The sequence below is a fragment of the Heterodontus francisci genome, chromosome 16 (assembly GCF_036365525.1).
Source record: "Heterodontus francisci isolate sHetFra1 chromosome 16, sHetFra1.hap1, whole genome shotgun sequence".
Taxonomy (NCBI): domain Eukaryota; kingdom Metazoa; phylum Chordata; class Chondrichthyes; order Heterodontiformes; family Heterodontidae; genus Heterodontus; species Heterodontus francisci.
In genome coordinates, this window is record NC_090386.1 from 20,017,723 (window position 1) to 20,042,901 (window position 25,179).

Below are 25,179 nucleotides of genomic sequence, written 5' to 3' on the forward strand. Positions count from 1 at the left end.
AGAGAGTGATACGGGGAAAGATAAACCAACACATAGAGCAATACATGGAAAGTTGACCCAACACAGCAGAGGATGATACGGGGAAAGATAAACCAACACAGAGAGTGATAAGAAGAAAGATGAACCAACACAGCAGAGAGTGATATGAGGGACACAAACTCGGGTTACATTCCTTGAAATTTAGAGGGTTAAAAAGGGTAATCTGATCGAAGCTTTCAAGATATTAAAGGGTAGATAGAGAGAAACTGCTTCCACTGGCTGGGGGGTCTAGTACTAGCTGGAATAGTCAGAGAGATACAGCACCGAAACAGGCCCTTCGGTCCACCGAGTCCACACCGACCCATTTATACTAATCCTACATTAATCCCACTTTCCCTCTCACATCCCCACCTTCCCTCAATTCTCCTACCACCTACCTAAACTATGGACAATTTTTTTTTTACAATGACCAATTTGCCTATCAACCCGCAAGTCTTTGGCATGTGGGAGGAAACCCACGCAGTCACTAGGAGAACTTGCAAGCTCCGCACAGGCAGTACCCAGAACCGAACCAGGTGTCGCTGGAGCTGTGAGGCTGTGGTGCTAACCACTGTGCCGCCCCAAAATTCCAACAGCTGCTGTGATGGGATTTGAACTTGTATCCCCAGAGCATTGGCCTGGGCCTTTGCATTACTAGTCCAATGACATTACCACTACAGCACCACTTCCCTAGTCTAAAAACTAGAGCCAGAACATTCAGGAGTGAAATTAGGAAACAATTCTACATGCAAGTGGTGATAGACATTTGGAACTCTCTTCTGCAAATGGCAATTGATGTTAGATCAATTGTTAACTTTTAAAACTGAGATTGATAATTTTTCTTAGCCAATGATATTAGGGGATATGCAGCAAAGGTGTACATGGAGTTAGGTCATGGATCAGCCATAATATCATTAAATAGTGGAACAGGTGCAAAAGGCTAAATGGCTTACTCCTGTTCCAATGAGATGACCCAAAAGAAGAGTATGATACGGAGAGAGATCAATCAAAAGAACAGAAGAATGACATGGATGAACATTGCTGACTAATTAAGAGAATGCCAGAAACTTTTTCCCTTAGCGGAAGTGTCAATAACGAGGGGGCATAGATTTAAGGTAAGGGGCAGGAGGTTTAGAGGGGATTTGAGGAAAAAAATTTCACCCAGAGGGTGGTTGGAATCTGGAACACGCTGCCTGGGTGGGGGGGTGTGGTAGAGGCAGGAACCCTCACAAAATTTAAGAAGTATTTAGATGAGCACTTGAAACACCACAGCATACAAGGCCTGATGGCCGGCACAGACACGATAGGCCGAAGGGCCTGTTTCTGTGCTGTATAACTCTATGACTGTGCTTTCTATGAACATAGTGAATTACAGAAGTACAGCAGTTTAATGATTATGATACTACTAATCAAGGACTAATAATGAAGAGAATGTGAGTTCAAATATCTCCAAAGCAGTTTGAGACTTTGAATTTAGTTTTCAAAATCTGGTTTTGGTAAAACTGACCATGAAACCACTGATGTGAAAACCCAACTGGTCCATTAGTGTCCTTATCCAGTCTGGCCTACATGTGACTCCATCATGGTTGACTCTTAACTGCCCTCTGAAAAGACCCAACAACCCACCAGATCAATTAGAAATATGAAAAGATGCTGGTCTTGTCAGTGATGCCACAGCCGAGAATGAATTTCAAAAAAGCTGCTGACTTGCAAAGACACAAGTTGACTGCTTCAATTTAAATATGACCATTTGCTGCAGTAGCAGCTTTCCTTTGGTATCTGTGTAGCTCTCTCACCTGATATATTGCACTCTTTGAGTAACGCTAAATGTTTCTCTCGGACTCGCTTCACGTAATCACCAGATATGCAGTAGATCTTCCCACAGATTGCTTCCACAGAATCTTTAGCCACTGCTGCCACATGGGGCCCGCACTGTTTCCGCAAGTGCTCAAGTCTCTCCTGCAAACAAGCAAAAGACTGAGTCAGGAATTCGTCCAACAGATCAGGTCACTGCATACAGCTACAAAAGAACTTTTGTGAAGGGCATTTAAAGTCATTTCCATTCTCCTGGTTGCCATACCTATTCAGCAGTGGTTTCCAGTTTCTCAGGACCAAACATTATTCCTTCTCACGTACTCTCTCATGATATGGATATGATGAGCTGGAATTTACCAGCCCTCTGGGATGGGCTGGGAGGTGGTTGGGGCGGGAGCAGGAAGGGTGTAAAACGGGGAGGGAAGGCAGCAGGTAAAATGCCCATTGCATTCGCAACGCCATGCATTTTACTGCAGCAGGGAAGGTTGAGGACAGCCTTTCCAACCAGAGGCCAACTGAGGCCTTTAAGTGGGCCAATTAAGGACCTCTTCATGCCGTTGCTGGGATTTTACCAGCAACTGGTGGGCAATCCACCACGGGGGAGGATGCCCAGTAAAAACTGGCTGCCTTCCTACGGGCTCAGGGGTGCGGGAGGGGGTGCACTGATTGGGTACCCTGTGGCCCAAAGAGGACCCTCGAAAGCAAGCGCCTCGCCCACGGAAAGACCCACTCCCGCCCTCATGAACCATCCTGCCAACACAGCCCCGCCGGGGCCAGTCAGGTTGACCCCAGCGAGCCCCACAAAATTACCTTCATCCAGGACCTCCTGCATGCCAGCAGGTCTGGGCCTCCTGCAGTCCCAGCAGTGGCCACCACTGCCAGTCCTGCTGCAGAGATGGAGGAGCTGCCGACCATCCAACTGGCAATTAATTGCTGGTACGCCGAAGAGCGCAGCAAAGAGCCCCTCGAACGGCCAAGGCGGGGTTGGCCCAGGGATTCCGGCCTGGCGCGGGGATCCCTATTGTAGGCGGCAAAACTCAGCCCAACATATGGAAAGGGGAAACTACAGTTATGTGTACCAGTTATGGACTAGTAACCCAGAGACCCAGGGTATTGCTCCAGGGACATGGGTTCAAATCCCACCACAGTAGAAGGTGGAATTTGAATTCCATTAATAAATCTGGAATTAAAAAGCTAGTCTGATGATGGCCATGAAACCATTGTCGATTGTTGTAAAACCCCATCTGGTTCACTAATGTCCTTTAGGGAAGGAAATCTGCTGTCCTTACCTCGTCTGGCCTACATGTGACTCCAGACTCTCAGCAATGTGGTTGACTCTTACATGCCCTCTGAAATGGCCTAGCAAGCCACTCAGTTGTATCTAACCGCTAGGAAGTCAATAAAAATGAAACCGGACGGACCACCCGGCATCGACCTAGGCACCGGAAATGACAATGGCAAACCCAGCCCTGTCGACCCTGCAAAGTCCTCCTTATTAACATCTGGGGGCTTGTGCCAAAGTTGGGAGAGCTGTCACACAGACCAGTCAAGCAACAGCCTGACATAGTCATACTCACGGAATCATACCTTACAGACAATGTCCCAGACACTGCCATCACCATCCCCGGGTATGTCCTGTCCCACCCAGCTGAGGTGACGGCACAGTCGGGAGGGAGTTGCCCTATGAGTCCTCAACATTGACTCCAGACCCCATGAAGTCTCAAGGCATCAGGTCAAATATGGACAAGGAAACCTCCTGCTGATTACTACCTACTTCCCACCCTCAGCTGATGAGTCAGTACTCCTCCATGTTGAACAGCACTTGGAGGAAGCACTAAGGGTGGCAAGGGCACAGAATGTACTCTGGGTGGGGGACTTCAATGTCCATCAGCAAGAGTGGCTCGGTAGTACCAATACTGACTGAGCTGGCCGGGTCCTAAAGGGCATAGCTGCTAGACTGGGTCTGCGGCAGGTGGTGAGGGAACCAACACGAGGGAAAAACATACTTGACCTCATCCTCACCAATCTGCCTGCCACAGATGCATCTGTCCACGACAGTATTGGTAGGAGTGACCAACGCACAGTCGTTGTGGAGACGAAGTCCCACCTTCACATTGAGGGTACCCTCTTTCGTGTTGTGTGGCACTACCACTGTGCTAAATGGGATAGATTTCAAACAGATCTAGCAATGCAAAACTGGGCATCCATGAGGCACTGTGGGCCACCAGCAGCAGCAGAATTGTACTCAACCACAACCTTTAACCTCATGCCCCAGCATATCCCCCACTCTACCATTACTATCAAGTCAGGAGAACAACCCTGGTTCAATGAAGAGTGCAGGAAGGCATGCCAGGAGCAGCACCAGGCATAGCTCAAAAATGAGCTGTCAACCTGGTGAAGCTACAACACAGGACTACTTGCATGCCAAACTGCCTGAGCTGCATGCAATAGACAGAGCTAAGCGATCCCATAACCAATGGATCAGATCTAAGCTCTGCAGCCCTGCTACATCCAGCCGTGAATGGTGGTGGACAATTAAACAACTAACTTACAGTGGTGCAGTGGTTAGCACTGCAGCCTCACAGCTCCAGGGACCCGGGTTCGATTCTGGGTACTGCCTGTGCGGAGTTTGCAAGTTCTCCCTGTGACTGCGTGGGTTTTCGCCGGGTGCTCTGGCTTCCTCCCACAGCCAAAGACTTGCAGGTTGATAGGTAAATTGGCCATTGTAAATTGCCCCTAGTGTCGGTAGGTGGTAGGGAATATGGGATTACTGCAGGGTTAGTATAAATGGGTGGTTGTTGGTCGGCACAGACTCGGTGGGCCGAAGGGCCTGTTTCAGTGCTGTATCTCTAAATAAAAATAAATAAAAAATAAATAAATAACTGGAGGAGGTGGCTGCACAAATATCCTGATCCTCAATGATGGGGTAGCCCAGCACATCAGTGCGAAAGATCAGGCTGAAGCATTTGCAACAATCTTCAGCCAGAAGTGCCGAGTTGATAATCCATCTTGGCCTCCTCCTGAAGTCCCCAGCATCACAGATGCCAGACTTCAGCCAATTCGATTCACTCCGTGTGATATCAAGAAACGACTGAAGGCACTGGATACTGCAAAGCTATGGGCCCTGACAATATTCCGGCAATAGTACTGAAGACCTGTGCTCCTGAACTTGCCACGCCCCTAGCCAAGCTGTTCCAGTACAGCTACAACACTGGCATCTACCCAGCAATGTGGAAAATTGCCCGGGTATGTCCTGTACACAAAAAGCACGACAAGTCCAACCAGGCCAATTACTGCCCATCAGTAAAGTGATGGAAGGTGTCATCAAAAGTGCCATCAAGCAGCACTTGCTTAGCAATAACCTGCTCAGTGATGCTCAGCTTGGGTTCCGCCAGGGCCACTCAGCTCCTGACCTCACTACAGCCTTGGTTCAAACATGGACAAATGAGCTGAACTCAAGAGGTGAGGTGAGACTGACTGCCCTTGACATCAAGGCAGCATTTGACTGAGTATAGCATCAAGGAGCCCCAGCAAAACTGGAGTCAATGGGAATCAGGGGGAAAACTCTCTGCAAAGGAAGATGGTGTGGTTGTTGGAGGTCAATCATCTCAGCTCCAGGACATCACTGCAGGAGTTCCTCAGGGTAGTGTCCTAGGCCCAACCATCTTCAGCTGTTTCATCAATGACCTTCCTTCAATCAGAAGTGGGGATGTTCGTGATGATTGCACAATGTTCAGCACCATTCGCAACTTCTCAGATACTGAAGGAGTCCGTGTAGAAATGCAGCAAGACCTGGACAATATCCAGGCTTGGGCTGATAAGTGGCAAGAAACATTCGCGCCACACAAGTGCCAGGCAATGACCATCTCCAACAAGAGAGAATCTAACCATCTCCCCATGACATTCAATGACATTACCATCGCTGAATCCCCTGCTATCAACATCCTAGGGGCTACCATTGACCAGAAACTGAACTGGAGTAGCCATATAAATACCGTGGCTACAAGAGCAGGGCTAGGAATCCTGTGGCGAGTAACTCACCTCCCGACTCCCCAAAGCCCGTCCACCATCTACAAGGCACAAGTCAGGAGTGTGATGGAATACTCTCCACTTGCCTGGGCGGGTGCAGCTCCAACAACATTCAAGAAGCTCGACACCATCTAGTACAAAGCAGCCCGCTTGATTGGCACCCCATTCACAAACATTCACTCCCTCCACCACCGACGCACAGTGGCAGCAGTGTGTACCATCTACAAGATGCACTGCAGCAACCCACCAAGGCTCCTGAGACAGCACCTTCCAAATCCGCGACCTCTACCAGCTAGGACAAGGGCAGCAAATGCATGGGAACACCACCACCTGCAAGTTCCCCTCCAAGTCACACGCCATTCTGACATGGAACTATATTGCCGTTCCTTCACTGTCACTGGGTCAAAATCCTGGAACTCCCTTCCTAACAGCACTGTGGGTGCACCTACTCCACATGGACTGCAGCGGTTCAAGAATGCAGCTCACCGCCACCTTCTCAAGGGCAATTAGGGATGGGCAACAAATGCTGGCCTGGCCAGCGACGCCCACATCCCATGATTGAATTAAAAAAAAGTGGCATTATCACTTGCATGAAGCTAGGGGTAATTTTGAGTTTGTGCGAATGCAAGAGTCGCAGTGTGTGTAGGCAAAGTGAGAGAAAACTGTGTTTCTGTGAGTGCAGAATGGGAAAGTGACTGCATTCGTAAAGGTATTGGGAAGCACTGGTAAGGGTGTGAAGGGGCCACTGTGATCAATTATATGAATTGGAGTATGTAACTGTGTACAAGAGTGGAGAGGTGACTGTGTCTGTACAGGAGTGGAGAGGTGACTGTATTTGTACAGGAGTGGAGAGATGGTGGTGTTGTTAGTGTCTAATAAGTTTTGTTAATGGATGTTAAATACCTAGTAGTTGAAGATAATGGGGTGAACAGGTGTTGGGTGCTGATTAATTATTTGTCCTCAGATGTATATATAAAGAGGCAGCCAACACTAGCTAAAGTCTGTTAGGAGTGGTGTAGTAAGCTCTGTGACAAGCAATAAACAGTCGCCACCAAAGCATTCAAGTTTCATTGTTGTCTTCACAAATAGGCTCGGCGGTGACTCTGACATGTGTCTGCCCAGGAGTGGTGAGGTGGCTGTATTTATACAGGTGTGGGAGGAGGAGGAACCAGTTGTTGTGGTCTGATGAAAGGTCACAGACCTGAAATGTTAACTCTGCTCTTCTCTCCACAGATGCTGCCAGACCTGCTGTGTATTTCCAGCACTTTCTGTTTTTACTTCATATTTAACTAATTTATTAGACTTCTTTTGAGGAAGTAACAAGCAACATGGGTGAAGGGGAACCTGTAGGTGTGGTGTACTTGGATTTCAAAATGGCTTTTAAGTAGGTGCCATGTCAAAGGTTACTGCACAAAATAAGAGTGCATGGTGTAGGGGGTAACATATCATGGACAGAGGATTGATAAACTAACAAGAAGCAGAGAGTAGGGATAAATGGATCATCTTCAGGTTGGCAAGCTGTAACTAGTGGAGTGCCACAGGGATCAGTGCTGGGGCCTCAACTCTTTACAATCTATATCAATGACTTGGATGAAGGGTCTGACTGTCTGGTAGCTAAATCTGCTGATGACACAAAGAAAGTAAGTTGTGAGGAGGACAAAAGGAGTCTGCAGATGGATACTGATAGGTTGGTGGGCATAAATCTGGCATGATGTGGGAAAATGTTAACTTGTCCACTTTGGCAGAAAGAATAGAAAAGCAGTAAATGGAGAGATTGCAGAATGGTTGAGTTCTGGGTGTCCTAGTACATGAATCACCAAAAAGTTAGTATGCAGGTACAGCCAGTGATTAGGAAGGTAAATGGAATGAATGTTCCTATTTATTGCAAGGGGAATGGAATATAAAAGGAAGTTTTGCTACAGTTCTACAAGGCATTGGTGAGACCACATCTAGAGTATTGTGTACAGTTTTGGTCTCCTTACTTAAGGGATATAACTGCATTAGAAGCAGTTCAGAGAAGGTTCACACGGCTGATTGCTGGGATGAAGGGGTTATCTTATGCAGACAGGTTGGGCCTATGTGCATTGGAGTTTAGAAGAATGAGAGGTGACCTTATTGAAACATATCAGATCTTGAAGGGTGGATGCTGAGAGGATGGGACACTCCTTTAAAAATAAGGGGTCTCCCATTTAAGACACGAGTAGGAACTTGTTCTCTCAGTGGGTCATTCGGTTGTGGAATTCTCTGCTCGAGAGAGCAGCGGAGGCAGGGTCAATGAATATATTTAAGGCTGTCAGATTCTTGATTGCCAAGGGAGTCAAAAGGTCTAGGGGGTAGACAGGAAAGTAGAATTGAGGCTACAATCATACCAGCCATGATCTTGTCAAATGGCAGAGCATGCTCGAGGTGTTGAATGGCCCACTCCTGCTCCTAGTTTGTATAAATGGGGCATTTGCAGGTTGGCAAACTGTAACTAGTGGGGTGCCACAGGGATCACTGTTGGGGTCTTGACTATTTACCATCTATATTAATGACTTGGATGAAGGGACCAAGTGCATTGCAGCCAAATTTGTTGTTAATACAAAGTTAGATGGGAAAGAAAGCTGTGAGGACACAAGTGGGCGGGGGGGTTGGAATTAATACTGTCCCTCTAATGAACCTAATTTCCCCATTCATAGCTGTCGCTGTGATCCTAATTTACCCATGAACATGGTCCCTCATTGACCCTAACATCCCCATTAAGCCTGTCTCCCTGATTTTCCCAATGACACTGTCCCTCTATGACCCTAATTTCCATATTAATGCCCATCCCTCTGACCCTAGTTTCCCCATTAATGCTGAACCCATCTGTGACCCTAATTTCCCCATTACATATCCCACTATGACTCTAATTTCCTCATAAATTATGTCCCCCAATATCCTAATTTCCCCATTAATATCGTCCTTCTACGACCCTAGATTCCCCATGAGCGCCCATCCCTCACTGACCCTAAATGTTTAGATTAGATTAGATTAGAGATACAGCACTGAAACAGGCCCTTCGGCCCACCGAGTCTGTGCCGAACATCAACCACCCATTTATACTAATCCTACACTAATCCCATATTCCTACCAAACATCCCCACCTGTCCCTATATTTCCCTACCACCTACCTATACTAGTGACAATTTATAATGGCCAATTTACCTATCAACCTGCAAGTCTTTTGGCATGTGGGAGGAAATCGGAGCACCCGGAGAAAACCCACGCAGACACAGGGAGAACTTGCAAACTCCACACAGGCAGTACCTGGAATCGAACCCGGGTCCCTGGAGCTGTGAGGCTGCGGTGCTAACCACTGCGCCGCCCCATTAGTGCCTGTCAGGCCCATCTCTTTATGATCCTAAGTTGCCAATTAACAATGTTCCTCTATGACCCCAGGGGAGGTGGTGGCAAAGTGGTATTATTGCTAGACTAGTAACCCAGAGACCCAAGGTATTCCCCTGGGGATATGGGTTCGAATGCAGGTGGAAGGTGGAATTTGGATCTAATAAAAAAAAAAAATCAATCTGTAAAAAGCTAGTTGAATGACCATGAAACTATTGTTGATTATCGCAAAAACCTATCTGGTTCACTAGTTTCCTTTAGGGAAGGAAATCTGCTGTCCTTGCATGGTTTGGCTTACACGTGACTCCAGACTCTCAGCAATGTGGTTGACTCTTAAAATGCTCTCTGAAATGGCCTAGCAAGCCACTTAGTTGTACCTAACCGCTTAAAACCTTAATAAGGAATGAAACCGGACAGACCACCCAGCATCGACCTAGGCACCAGAAACGACAACGGCAAACCCAGCCCTGTTGACCCTGCAAAGTCCTCCTTACTAACATCTGGGGGCTTTGTGTCAAAGTTGGGAGAGTTGTCACACAGACTAGTCAAGCAACAGCCTGACAGTCATATTCACCAATTCATACCTTGCAGACAATGTCCCAGACACCACCATCACCATCCCTGGCTATGTCCTATCCCATTGGCAGGACAGACCCAGCAGAGGTGGTGGCACAGTGATATATAGTTATGAGGGAGTTGCCCTGGGAGTCCTCAATATCGACTCTGGACCCCGTGAAGTCTCATGGCATCAGGTTAAATATGGACAAGGAAACCTGATTACCACCTACTACCCCCTCAGCTGATGAATCAGTACTCCACCATGTTGAACACCACTTGGAGGAAGCACTGAGGGTGGCAAGGGCACAGAATGTACTCTGGGTGGGGGACTTCAATGTCCATCATCAAGTGTGGCTCGGTAGCACCACTACTGGCTGAGCTGGCCAAGTCCTAAAGGACATAGCTGCTAGACTGGGTATGTGACAGGTGGTGAGGGAACCAACAAGAGGGAAAAACATACTTGACCTCATCCTCACCAATCTTCCTGCCACAGATGCATCTGTCCATGACAGTATTGGTAGGAGTGACTACAGCACAGAAGACCAAGGTTATCTTCACATTGAGGATACCCTCCATAGTGTTGTGTGGCACTACCACTGTGCTAAATGCGATAGATTTAGAAGAAATCTAGCAATGCAAAACTGAGCATCCATGAGGAGCTATGAGCAGCAGAATTATACTCTATCAAAATCTGTAACCTCATGGCCCAGCAAATCCTCCACTCTACCATTACCATCAAGCTGGGATCAACCCTGGTTCAAGAAAGAGTGCAGGAGGGCATGCCAGAAGCAGCAGCAGGCATACCTCTAAATGAGGTGTCAACCTAGTGAAGCTACTTGCATGCCAAACAACCTAAACAGCATATGCTAGACAGAGCTAAGCGATCCTACAACCTATGGATCAGATCGAAGTCCTGCCACATCCAGTCGTCAATGGTGATGAATAATTAAACAACTAACTGGAGGAGCTGGCTCCACAAATATCCTCCCCCTCAACGATGGGGGAGCCCAGCAAATCAGTGCAAAAGATAAAGCTGAAGCATTTGCAACAATCTTCAGCCAGAAGTGCTGAGTGGATGATCCATCTCGGCCTCCTTCTGAAATCCCCAGCATCGCAGATGCCAGTCTTCAGCCAATTCGATTCACTCTGCGTGATATCAATGCTGTAAAGGCTACAGACCCTGACAACATTCCGGCAATAGTCCTGAAGACCTGTGCTCCAAAACTTGCTGCACCCGTATCCAAGCTGTTCCAGTACAGCTTCAACACTGGTACCTACCCTGCAATGTGGAAAATTGCCCAGGTATGTCCTGTACAGAAAGCAGGGCAAATCCAACCCAGCCAATTACCGCCCATCAGTCTACTCAGTCATCAGTAAAGTGACGGAAGGTGTCACTGACAGTGCTTTTAAGTGGCATTTGTTGAGCAATAACCTGCTCAGTGACACTCAGTTTGGGTTCCGCCAGGGCCACTCAGCTCCTAACGTCATTACAGTCTTGATTCAAACATGGACAAAAGAGCTAAACTCGAGGTGGTGAGAGTGACTGCCCTTGACATCAAGGCAGTATTTGACTTGGTATGGCATGAAGGAGCCCTAACAAAACTGGAGTCAATGGGAATCGGGGGGGAACTGTCTGCTGGTTGGAATCCTATCTAGTGCAAAGGAAGATGGTTGTAGTTGTTGGTCAATCATCTCCGCTCCAGGACATCACTGCAGGAGTTCTTCAGAATAGTGCCCTAGGCCCAAACATCTTCAGCTGCTTCATCAATTACCTTCCTTCAATCATGAGGTCAGAAGTGGGGATGTTTGCTGATTGTGCAATGTTCAGCGCCATTAGCAACTCCTTAGATACTGAAGCAGTCCATGTAGAAATGCAACAAGACCTGGACAATATCCAGGCTTGGGCTGATAAGTGGCAAGTAATTATGCCAGGCATTGACCATCTCCAACAAGAGAGAATCTAACCATCTCCCTGTGACCTTCAATGGCATTACGATCGCTGAATCCCCCACTATCAACATCCTGGGGGTTACCATTGACTAGAAACGGAACTGCAGTAGCTTTATAAATACGGTGGCTAAAGAGCAGGTCAGAGGCTAGGAATCCTGCAGCGAGTAACTCACCACCTGACTCCCCAAAGCCTGGCCACCATCTACAAGGCACAAGTTAGGAGTGTGATGGAATACTCTCCACTTGCCTGGATGGGTGCAGCTCCAACAACACTCAAAGCTTGACACCATCCAGGACAAAGTAGCCCACTTGATTGGCACCCTGTCCACAAACATTCACTCCATCCACCACCGACACACTAGCAGCGGTGTGTACCATCTACAAGATGCACTGCACCAACACACCAAGGTTACTCAAGCAGCAGCTTCCAAACCCATGACCTCTACCAATTAGAAGGACACGGGCAGCAGATGCGTGAGAACACCACCACCTGCAAGTTCCCCTCCAAGCCACACACGATCCTGACTTGGAATTATATCATCGTTCCTTCACTGCTGCTGGGTCAATATCCTGGAACTCCCTTCCTAATAGCACTGTGGGTGTACATACCCCACATGGGCTGCAGCAGATCAAGAAGGCAGCTCACCACCACCACCTCATGGGTAATTAGGGATAGGCAATAAACACAGGCCTGTCCAGTGACACCCGCATCTCATGAAACGATTAATAAAAAAATTACCCATTAATACCTATCCCTAAGTGGCCCATCAGGCCTGTCCCTTTATGATTCTAAATTTCCCATTAACATTGTTCCTCTATGACCCTCATTTCCCCATTAACACTGTCCCTCAAATATCCTAATTTCCCCATTATTACCTGTTTCTTTAAAACCCTAATTTCCTCAGTAATGCCCTCTAATAATGCATGTCCCTCAATGACCCTAGTTTCCCCATTAACATCATCCCTCTAACACCTGCCCCTCGCTGACGCTAAATTTCCCCCTATTAGCACCTGTCCCTCAACCCTAAAATTTTCCCTCCCCATTGGCACCCGTCCCTCGATGACCCTAAAATTCCACCCCCCTGCCCCCCATTAGTGCCAGTCAGGCCCGTTCCTTTATGATCCTAAGTTGCCCATTAATATTGTCCCTCAATGACCCTAACTTCCCCATTAATGTTCGTCCCTCGACGACCCTCATTTACCCATTCATGCCTGTCTCTTTACGATCCTAATTTGCCCATTAACCCCCGTCAGGCCCATCCCTTTATGATCCTAATTTGCCCAATAACATTGTCTCTCTATGACCCTCATTTTGCTATTAATGCCTGTCCTTCTATGATCCTAATTTACCGATTAATGCCTATCCCCCTTTGGCCCTAATTTGCCCATCAAGCGATGCTATATGACCCTAGTTTCCCCCCTTAAAGCCCGTCCTTCTCTGGCCCTAGTTTTTTTCCCCCCTTGATGCCCATCCTGCTAAGGCCCCAGTTTCCCCAGGAATGCTCATCCTACCAGTAACCGAATTCCTTATTAAAATCAGTCATAGTTCCTGCATTCCCCCATTAACAACTGTACTTGTCTGACCCTAAATCACCAATGAATGTCCACCCCTCTCGTACTATAATTCTCCCTTAACACTCATCCCTCTGTGACCTTAATTGCTCTTTAACACCTTGCTCCATTTACGCTCATTCTTTCCCTAACTGCCCTTGAGAAGGTGGTGGTGAGCCCCCTTCTTGAACCACTGCAATCCTTGGGGTGCAGGTACATCCACAGTGCTGTTAGGAAGGGAGTTCCAGGATTTTGACCCAATGACACTGAAGGAAGGGTGATATAGTTCCAAGTCAGGATGGTGTGTGGCTTGGAGGGGAGCTTGCAGTGTTCCCATGCATCTGCCGCACTTTTCCTTCTAAGTGATAGAGGTCACGGGTTTGGAAGGTGCTGTCAAAAGAGCCTTGGTGAGTTGCTGCAGTGTATCTTGTAGATGGGTACACACTGCTGCCACCGTGCAGGGAGGGAGTGAATATTGAAGGTGGAGGATGAGGTGCCAATCAAGTGGGCTGCTTTGTCCTGGATGGCGTTGAGCTTCTTGAGTGTTGTTGGAGCAGCACTCATCCAGGCAGGTGGACAGTGTTCCATCACATTCCTGACTTGTTCCTTGTAGATGGTGCACAGGCTTTGGGCTTCAGAAGGTGAGTTACTCACCGCAGAATTCCCAACCTCTGACCTGCTCTTGCAGCCCCAGTATTTGTGGCTGGTCCAGTTCAATTTTTGGTCAATGCTAACCACAGGATGTTGGGGGATTCAGCAATGGTAATGCCATTGAATGTCAAGGGAGATGGCTTGATTCTCTCTTGGAGATGGTCATTGCCTGCCACTTGTGTGGTGTGAATGTAACTTGCCACTTATCAGCCCTAGCCTAAATGTTGTTCAGGTCTTGTTGCATATGGACACTGAATGCTTCAGTATCTGAGGAGTCGCAAATGGTGCTGAACACTGTACTATCATCAGTGAATAACTCCACTTCTGACCTTATGATTGGGTGAAGGTCATTGATGAAGCAGCTGAAGTTGGTTGGGCCTCGGACACTATCCAGAGGAACTCCTGCAGTGATATCCTGGGACTTAGATGATTGACATCCAATAACCACAACCATCTTCCTTTGTGCTAGCTATGACTCCAACCAGTGGAGAGTTTTCCCATGCTTTCCAGTGACTCCAGTTTACTGAAGCTCATTGATGCCACACTTGGTCAAATGCTGCCTTGACGTCAAAGGCGGTCACTCTCACCTGATCTCAAGTTCAGCTCTTTTGTCTGTGTCCCAAATTTACCCAATAAACATCAGTTCCTCTATGATCCAAATTCCCAATTAACACTCATCCCTTCTCCCTGGTCAGAAAGATAGTGAACTTCTTGAGTGTGTCCAGGATAGTTTCCTGCAGCAGTGTGTCTTAGAAGCAACAAGGCGCATGCCGTATTAGATTTAGTAATGAGCTAGATTTAGTTAATAGCCTAATGGTTCATAGCTATTAGATAAATGTCCATCATAATATGACTGAGTTCAATGCTTGAAAGGGAGGAAAGCAAAACAGCTACCATGATTCTAGGTTTAGGTAAGGCTGACTTCAAAGAGATGACAGACAAATTTTGCCCACAGTAAACTGGACAGAGGGATAGAACTGAAAAGGAGAGAAGTTACATTAAACTTGCATTGAACCTTGGTTAGACCACACTTGAGTACTGGGCACACTCTGGTTTCCATATTATAAACGTGATGTAGAGGTACTAGGGAAGGTGCAAACAAGATTCACAAGGATGATACCTGAACTGAGGATACACTTATCAGGAAAGCAAGAGCTAGGGGATAATCAGTTGTCTTTAAGACAACTTAGGGTAGATATAAAGCAAACATTTCCACTTTTGGGAGCCCCAAACTGGAGGTCATCAATATAAGATGGACACTAATAAATCTCCTGAATTTTCAATTTGAAACTTTTTTACCCAGGGAGTGGTGAAAATGTAGAACTTGCTACTGCAAGAGGTTAGGCAAATAGCATAGTTGCATTTAAGAGGAAGCTGTATGAACAGATCGGCGAGAAAGGAATAAAAGGGCATGCTGATAGGGTTAGATGTAGTAGGGTAGGTGAAGGTACGTGTGGAGTATAGATGCCAGCATAGACCAGTTGTGCCGAAAGGCCGGTCACTGAGCTGTACACTTGATGTAACCACTAATTTTAAAGGTTTAGCATAACTTCTTTGCTTTTAAACTCTCTGCTTCTCTTTATGAAGCCAAAGATAAGGTATGCATTTTTAACAGCCTTTTCAACTTGCCCCATTCCCTTGTTTTTCTGTTCCTGCACCCCTTTTAAAATTGTACTGGTTAGTTTTTATTGTCTCTCCTCGTTCTTATCAAAACGTATCACTTCACACTTCTGTGTTAAATTGCATCTGCCACGTCAGCCCATTTCACCAGTCTGTCCTCCTGAAGTCTGTTACTATCCTCCTCACTGTTTACTGCATTTCCAAGTTTCATATCAACTGCAAATCTTGAAATTATGCCTGCCTATCCAAGTCCAGGTCATTTATATCAAAGAACATAGAATAGTACAGCACAGTACAGGCCCATCGGCCCACGATGTTGTGCCGAACCTTTAACCTACTCTAAGATCAAACTAACTACCTACCCTTCATTTTACTATCATCCATGTACCTATCCAAGAGTCGCTTAAATGCCCCTAATGTATCTGCTTCTACTACCACCGCTGGCAGCGCATTCCACGCGCCCACCACTCTCTGTGTAAAGAACCTACCTCTGACATCTCCCCGAAATCTTCCTCCAATCACCTTAAAATTATGCCCCCTGGTGATAGCCCTTTCCACCCTGGGAAAAAGTCTCTGACTATCCACTCTATCTATGCCTCTCATCATCTTGTACCCCTCTATCAAGTCACCTCTCATCCTTCTTCGCTCCAATGAGAAAAGCCCTAGCTCCCTCAATCTTTCTTTGTAGGACATGCCCTCCAGTCCAGGCAGCATCCTGGTAAATCTCCTCTGCACCCTCTCTAAAGCTTCCACATCCTTCCTATAATGAGGCGACCAGAACTGAACACAATATTCCAAGTGTGGTCGAACCAGGGCCTTATAGAGATGCAGCATAACCTCGCGGCTCTTAAACTCAATCCCCCTGTTAATGAAAGCCAACACACCATACGCCTTCTTAACAACCCTATCAACTTGGGTGGCAACTTTGAGCGATCTATGGACATGGACCCCAAGATCCCTCTGTTCTTCCACACTACCAAGAATCCTGTCTTTAAGCCTGTATTCCGCATTCATATTCGACCTTCCAAAATGAATCACTTCACACTTTTAAATTAGCAGTGGTCCTAATGCCAACCCCTGGGGGACACCATTGCATACTTCCCTCTGCTTCTCTGCTTTCTGTCCCTCAGCCAATTTTGTATCCATGATGCCACTGCCATTTAATCATACTGGCATCAATTTTGCAAACATGTCTCTTATTTGGTACTTCTAAAGTCCATATATGCACCACATTCACCTATCCTCTTTGTTGCTTCAAAGAAACAGCGTAATCATTTTAGTTTTAGTTTAGAGATACAGCACTGAAACAGGCCCTTCGGCCCACCGAGTCTGTGCCGACCATCAACCACCCATTTATACTAATCCTACACTAATCCCATATTCCTACCACATCCTCACCTGTCCCTATATTCCCCTACCACCTACCTATACTAGGGGCAATTTATAATGGCCAATTTACCTATCAAGCTGCAAGTCTTTTGGCTGTGGGAGGAAACCCACGCAGAGACAGGGAGAACTTGCAAACTCCACACAGGCAGTACCCAGAATTGAACCCGGGTCGTTGGAGCTGTGAGGCTGCGGTGCTAACCACTGAGCCATTGCCCCCTTATCTTGTAATGTTTCCCTTACCATATAATCTTCCTTTGTGGCAGATGGTTCCTTTCGCAGCCAATTGAAAGTATCTTCAACATTCCACTTCACGGTTTTCCTGACATCTGGGGTAGCATTTCTGGGGAAGAACCAGATATAGTAAGTAGGACAAAAAGGGCCACAAACTTGCTACTCATAGACTAAGATTTACTAGCCACACAACAGAACGAGTCAAGATCCTTCTCATGGCTGGAAACACAGACTCTCTCTGTGCAATTATCAGTTTATTCGGTGTACAGCCTCCAACATATTTTGGGAAAAATTTCAGTACAACTAAAATGATTGTGTTTTTTTTCCTGATCAGCCTGTTGTCTGACGTGTGCAGGAATCTATCACCACAATTACAGGCTTCCAAACCAAGCTACGAGAAATCGGGATGATGCATGCATCCTTCACCTTTGGGTAACATTCCACCTACTTAAGTCCAGAAGCAAAGGTTGGCAAGAGTGCACACCCCTTGCCTCACTGGGAATCACACTATTCATTACAAGCACTGGTTACAGTCTGGACTCAAATGGGAAATATCCCAGCTCTTGGTGGCAGACATAGCAGAGGTCCTGTTGAGTCAGGTCAGCTGCTAAATCATCAACAGTGGCCTTCTCAATCGGCAGTATTGCAAGTAACCTAACTTGGCTATCAGATTACAGTCTTCCATACAGGTTTGGCATGTATTCAAATGTCATTGGCGGATGTGTCACCCACCTTGAAGCCATTTAAGCTCAGACCCCATGTATCTCCCTCACCAGACAATGGTTATTAATCAGTCATAAGTGATCAGCACAAGCTTGAGTCCTTGCTTAATGGACAGAAGATAGTGCAACACCCTCTCCTCTCTTACCTCCACCTCTGTCACACCGGAAGCATCGGCACCCCGGAACATTTTTCTTAAAACACTTTTAAAGCGTTGGCTCATGGCAGATTTTATGTTTGGCAGTTTGTAAAACGATTTCAGCAGAAACTTGACAGAAAAAAATACTTCAAAACTAGGTTAATGTTGGGAATAATTTGCACTCAAATTGCCAATTCTGCCTAGCTTTTCTTAGGAAAAGTGAAAACTCAAAACCATATGTTCTGGGTTTGTTATAATAAATAAGAGCAGGAATAGGTCACAGTCCCTCAACCCTGCTGCATAACGCAATAAGATCATGGCTGAAGTTCTACATCAACTCCACTTTCTCACCCGATCCCTATATCCCTTGATTTCCTTCGTCCCCAAAAATCTATCCATCTCCGCCTTGAATATAGTCAATGACTAAAGAACCACAGCAGGCTAAGAGGCCTTGAACAATCTGTACTTCACACTGGCTCACAATGTCCTCAGCACCCAAGTTTGGAAGGACAGAACCTCAGAATGGGTTGCGCATAGGTTCACAGAGCCACCATTACACTTTACTGGGGGTCAGAAACTCTATCTAATATCATCACTTTTTCTGACCCCCAGGATCTTTCCACCCAGTGACACTTACTGAAGCACATGTGGAACACTTAGCACCTAACCCTAGGAACATCCCATAAAGTCTGTCTGAATGTTGACACTGGGAACATCGCATACCCTGTCTGAATATCTGATCCCAAGTAATCCCAGCAAATCAGGCTGAACATCCGACCCTCAGAACATCCCAGAGACTGTCTGAATAACCAACACCGAGAAATCCTGGACACAGTCTGTCTGAACATCTGATGCCAAGAATTCCCCCTCATCCTGAATAACCGACAGAGAAATCTGTCTGACTGAATATCTGACACCAATAATTTGCAGAATCTTTCTGAACATCCAACCCCAAGATGTCTGAGAAAGTTTGCCGAAATGTCTAACCTGAGAAATCACCGAATATCTGACCCCGAGAAATTGGAGGGTCTGTCTGAATATCTGAGTATTACAGCCAAAGCCAATCTGAGTATGTGACCCTGAAATCCCAGTCTGTCTGAACATGTAACTAAAAGAGCTTCACTGTGAGCCTGTCTGAAATTATCTGACCCTGTAAAATCCCAGAGAGTGGGTCTGATTATTTGACCCTAGAATCTACCTGGATTCAATCATTCGCTTTGCTGATTCAGCATATTTGAAAAGCAGTCTCCGGGCTTCCTCCCTGTACTTAATGCGAGACAATCTGCAAATGAAAGTAAAAGGCTTGTCATCATATCACCAGGTCATAAACAAAGCAATACCATATTTACAATAAAGTGCTGAATTGAAATCGATAACAACTATGCCAACGATCATGCAGAAGATCTCAACTAAGAGAGATGCTGATTTGAGACAGCTCTGAATCTGGGGAGTGTTTTACTGATAGGGGGTTCAGTGTGGGAGTGATTTTTAAAAATTCATTCCTGGGATGTGGGTGACTCTGGCCAGGCCAGCATTTATTGCCCATCTCTAATTACCCTTGAGAAGGTGGCGGTGAGCTGTCTTCTTGAACTGCTGCAGTCCATGTGGAGTAGGTACACCCACAGTGCTGTTAGGAAGGGAGTTCCAGGATTTTGACCCAGCGACAGTGAAGGAACAACACTCTTGTTCCAAGTCAGGATGATGTGTGGCTTGGAGGGGAACTTGCAGGTGGTGGTGTTCCCATGCATCTGCTGCCCTTGTCCTTTAGAGGTTGTAGAGATCACGGGTTTGGAAGGTGCTGTCTAAGGAGCCTTGGTGCGCTGCTGCAGTGCATCTTGTAGATGGTACACACTGCTGCCACTGTGTTGGCGGTGGAGAGAGTGAATGTTTGTGGATAGGGTGCCAATCAAGCGGATGGTGTCGAGCTTCTTGAGTGTTCTGCTGAAAATAGAGACATGTTGTCGAACCTTTTCGTCTTGCACTCATCAGAACAATCGGAAGAATAATCAATGTAAGGGAAAACAACTTATACTGCATGAGAAGAGAGTGCCGATTGGTTGGCAAGTGAACTCTGGTAGAGGTGTTGCCATGGTGAATGCACCAGTTTACTGTGATTGACAGTTAACTGCCAAGCTTTGTTTAAAATTTGAACCAGGCAGCTTGACTCTAGTCAAGGCATTGACCTGAGGAATAAACAAACGAATGGCTGTCACTTATTTTGTTCAGCTGAAACAGGTGCAATGTTTGTACATATTCTTGCTGTCTGCAAAGAACAGGGCCCTGTGTATTAATAAATGTAGCTTCCAGTATGTGCCACCACACTGCGAGCCCTACTGACAATCTTAAATTTGTTGTCACTGTAATTCTTAGCACATTGAGGATTATTTAGCAAATGTTGTCCAATAGCGGAATAACAGACACTGTTTTGAGTTTTGCAACCACGGGCTGGTTGATTACAGCCCATACTTTGCCTGTTGCGAACAGCTGAAGGGACACATTGTTTGCTACGATCGGCCAGTCTTTGGGACTTAAGGCCTATATGCCTAGCATCACACTGGCATTGAAATTCATTTATAATTTCTCGCTGTATATCGCGCAGACTTGTGAATGGGCCTAAGGCCATCTTTTTCAGCCCTGAAAAGTGTCTAGTCTACCTCAAATTACCCTGGAAGGGTAAAGTCTCCCAAAAATTTGAACAGGTAAAGCTAGCTGTTTCACGCTGCTACAATGCAGTAGCAACACGTGTGGTATTCGCCACTAACAGAATGCTGCCATCAAGCCAAAGACATTCTGCCTATCACACACGGGTAATGTGATAAGTGAATTTCAATGCCAGTGTGATGCTAGGTATATAGGCCGTATGTCCCAAAGACTGGCGGATCGTATCAAACATGACTCTTTGCTGTTTGCAACGGGCAAGATATGGGCTGTATCCAACCAGCCCATGGCTGCAAAACTCAACCGTGTCCGTGATTGGACAACATTTGCTAAATAATCCTCAGTGTGCCAAGAATTATGCTGACAACAAATTTAAGATTGTCAGTAGGGCTCAGTGTGGCGCATTTGTGCGTACTGGAAGCTGCATATATTAATACAGAGCCCTGTTCTTTGCAGACAGAATATGTACAAACATTGCATCTGTTTCAGCTGAACTAAATAAGAGACAGCCATTCGCTGGTTCATTGGTCAAGCTGCCTGGTTTAAATTTTAACTGCCAAGCCTTGTTTAACTGTCAGTCACTGAAAACTGGTGCATTCACCATGGCAACGCCTCTACCAATCAGAGTTCACTGGCCAACCAATCGGCACTCTCTTCTCATGCTGTATAGGTGGTTGTTTTACCTTACATTGGTTAGTCTTGCAATTGTCCTGATGAGTACAAAACAAAAAACTTTTGACAACATGTCTCTATTTTCAGCAATACTCAACTTCTGTGTGACTAAACAACTATTCTTGAGTGTTGCAGCTGCACCCATCCGGGCAAGTGGAATGTATTCCATCACACTCCTGCCTTGTGCCTTGTCGATGGTGGACAGGCTTTGGGGAGTCAGGAGCGGAGTTACTCGCCGCAGGATTCCTAGCCGCTGACCTCTGGTAGGAGTGTTTTACCGATAGGGGTCTCCAGGTGGAGAGAGGAGTCGGAATAAGGATTTACAGTACTCAGGAAAGTTTAGGTGAGGGGGCAGAAAGTGTGGCTGCTGGAGGAGCAAGCAAAGGTTTTCTGCACTTTTCAGCTGCCAATGCCTTATTAGAACTGTTATCAGCAGTCAAATTTTGCCGAGTGAAGGAATCGCAATGGTATAACTATACTGAAACATTACCAGTAAAGCAGATTTGAAGTTGCTTGCAAAATGATGCACAGAGGAATTTTCTTTTTTTACCAGCCGCTAGTTAAGTGAAAGGAACCAAAATGGCAATAGAATCATGTACAATTAATTCTCATACAAAGCTCGATTCCACAGTATGGAATTCCCAGTGTGGAGTGATGCTCAGAGACTACAATTTGGACAATGGCTGGTGACAGCTCATCATTTTCTCTCTCGATTAACAGGTGCCCAATACTTTCCAAACTGAGATCTCTGTTAGCATCACTCTGCACTGCGAGTGTGGATCACTAAATTGGCATAGGCTTAGTCTTTTTCACTAGCTTAGATTGGGGATAATGCACATGTGACATGTGAACAAGGGGTCAAATTTGATTGGGGGGGGGGGGCAACATGCATATGTTGTGGGATTGGAGTGTGTAGGAGGTTGCTTTATGGAGCTGGGCCTATTTGGATGTGGCATCTCTTACGAAGGCTTGTATGCAAAGAGGGGTCTGTATAGGTGGAAACTACTTGCAGGACAAGGGGTATGTATTTTGCTACAGTAGCCTGTATGACTAAAGGAAATATTGTTACCTGATAGGAATGTCATTCATTACTTCACGAAACATGGAGGGAGAGACGATAGGATCGCAGTCACTCGGTAGCAATGGGTCTTTGCCTTTGTCGATTGCCTTACGCTCCAGCAGCCAGCGATTAAAAGAGTCACGAGGTGGTTCAATCCCTGCCAGGACAATCAATCTGACATTAAACAAAATTCACAGACCCTTCTCATGTACAACAGTTGGGAACCTTGTCTGAAGATGGAATGTTTCCGGGTTTGCTATGAAATAGAGGATCAAAATTCCATTTCCTCTTTGCGCTTGAGCTTCTACTAGGCACGATATGGTAAAACTTTACCATAACTGGCCCATCAATACCTAATACCGGAGTAAATTGGCTAATGTAATCACCGTTCTTTACATGAAAACAGATGACACAGAAGCAATCAAAAGGACACCCTGTCCCTTTAAAAATTATTTTCGTTAGTATAGGCAGTAGAATAACCCATAGTGTGATTCTTGGTCTGTGCTGAGTTGGTTGATTTAAGTCCAGCTGGCAGTAAAGACACTACAACCAGTCTCAATAGAAGGAGGCTAAGAAATTGCTGTCCAGTGACCTGTGCTGGAAAGTCTACAGTGGATGTTGGATGAGGGCAGGATCGCTTTGGCTGTTATGCCCCCTCAAAATTAACTCATCTGCAACATTCAGTGCCTAGGTCAGCACATAAGGCATGGTACCAGAGACTGATGCCCAGCAAGAGTCAGAAGCTACCAGAGAGGACAGCTATATGGGGACTAAATTGCTTATAGACAAACACCCAAAGTGCTTTACAGCCAATAATGTACTTTAGGTGCATCATTATTGTTGCAATGTAGGGAAATATAGCAGTCAATATGTGCACAGCAAGCTCCCACACACAGCAACAACGAGATAGATGACAAGATAATCTGTTTTAGTGCAGGCAATTAATGGATGAATATTAGTTTGGACACTCAAAGAACTCTTCTCTTATTCAGAGTGTAATAGAATCTCTTACGCCCGCCTGAGGGCAGATGGGGCCCTGGTTTAATGTCTCACTGAAATAACAGCACCACCAACAGTGTAGCATTCCCTCAGTACTGAACTGTCAGCTTAAAATATGTGCTCAAGTCTGCAAACTGACAACCTTCTAACCAGAGGCAAGAGCACTACCACTGAGCTACAGCTAACACCTTTGGACCAGAAGAAGCATTTTAGCACAATGTTAAGTGGAAATTGTGTCCCAAGAACAGCACAGGCTATTTGCTCTTTTTCAAGTACAGGCATAGTTTGTCAAAGGCCCCAAATCCCTTATGGCAGATGGGAAAATAAAGCTTTCAACACTGGAATAAAACCTGAATTATGAAGCATGTAATTTTTTTCTTTGTGATTATTTTTTGGGCTCCAGATGAGAAATATTAGTGCACAGGACGGAACACATCTGCATTCTTTCCAGGTGTGGCAATTACCTTCTCTCTGTTGGCACAGCTCCGTGTAGTGTTGTCTCAGTTTCACTGTCAGCTGTGCTCGTAATATCTCCACATCTGGGTGTGGCGGAAGTATGTCGATTGGAGCACGCTCCTTAATCACTGCGTTAGTCGGAATATCAAGGTCCCAGTACACACTGCAACACAGAAATTGTAAACTAGGATTCACATAATCCAAATTTACAGAGTCCATCACTGACATCGAGATACCTAACAATCTAGGTCCCTTCGGTTTATATAAAAAGCATAGCTGAACTCTATATAGTCTCATATCACTAATAAAATCTAATCCTCTCACTTAACCTCTGCTGATATTACCGGTGTTTAGTTGAGCCTTGGCTATTCATTACCGTCTTTATAAATAACTTTAAAAGATCAAGTTACTAGGCCAATGCACTGTGGTTCAGCAGTATTTATGCAACATTCCACTTGCATTTGGGCACTGATTACTTCTACACCATCTGAGATTACCAACCTTAAGTACAGGTTCCTCATTCTTTGAATGGAATTCAACCTTCACTGGAGTTGCCATTTCAGGATGGACATATTCCTGGAGGTTTCATCACATGATCTCACAATTCCAACTGCCCCAACCAGTCAAACAGTAATTTTCTCACCTCCAATACTTTTATTATTAGGACCGAGCATGGGCCGCATGTCGGAGTGTGGCCTGGAGTGTGCCCTTGAGTGTGGCCTGGGATGGACTCTGGAGTGAGACCTTAGATGGACTTCGGAGCATACCCTTGGATGGGCTCTGTGTGAGACTTAGGATCAGAGGAATTAGGAGCAGGAGTAGGCCATTTGGCCCATTGAGCCTGATCCGCCATTAAACATATCATGGCTGATCATCTACCTCTACGCCATTTTTCCCCAATATCCCTTGCTGTTGTTAGTATTTAGAAATCTATCGAATTTTTGTCTTGAACATGCTCAATGATTGAGCTTCCACGGCCCTCTGGGGTAGAGAATTCCACAGATTCACCACCCTCTGAGTGAAGAAATTCCTCCTCATCTCAGTCTTAAATGGCCTGCCCCTTATTCTGAGACTGTGTTCCCTTCTTCTGGAATAACAGCAAAACACTGCAAATCTGAAATAAAAACAGGAAATGCTGGAAATACTCAGCAGGTCTGGCAGCATCTGTGGAGCGTGAAGCAGAGTTGACGTGTTCAGGTCAGTTAACTTTCATCAGAACTGGCAAAGCTTAGAAATGTAACAGGTTTTAAGCAAATAAAGCAGGAGAGGGGCAAGAGATAACAAAAGGGAAGGTGTT

At 45.9% G+C, this 25,179-nt stretch overlaps 1 protein-coding gene across 3 annotated transcripts in view; it reads right to left on the minus strand.

Moving 5' to 3' along the window:
* pcif1 (phosphorylated CTD interacting factor 1) overlaps nucleotides 1-25,179 on the minus strand; it is a 256,458-nt gene that overhangs the window by 69,306 nt on the left and 161,973 nt on the right. For all 3 annotated transcript variants that reach the window (XR_010976541.1, XM_068048030.1, XM_068048029.1), the window contains exons 6-10: nucleotides 23,891-24,045; nucleotides 22,437-22,584; nucleotides 19,236-19,319; nucleotides 17,188-17,287; nucleotides 1,815-1,977 (exon numbers count right to left, since the gene is read on the minus strand). Coding sequence is in view for 2 of the 3 variants with exons in the window: in XM_068048030.1 (XP_067904131.1) it covers nucleotides 1,815-1,977; nucleotides 17,188-17,287; nucleotides 19,236-19,319; nucleotides 22,437-22,584; nucleotides 23,891-24,045 (650 nt within the window). In the remaining variant the exon portion in view is untranslated. The remainder of the gene's footprint in view (nucleotides 1-1,814; nucleotides 1,978-17,187; nucleotides 17,288-19,235; nucleotides 19,320-22,436; nucleotides 22,585-23,890; nucleotides 24,046-25,179) is intronic.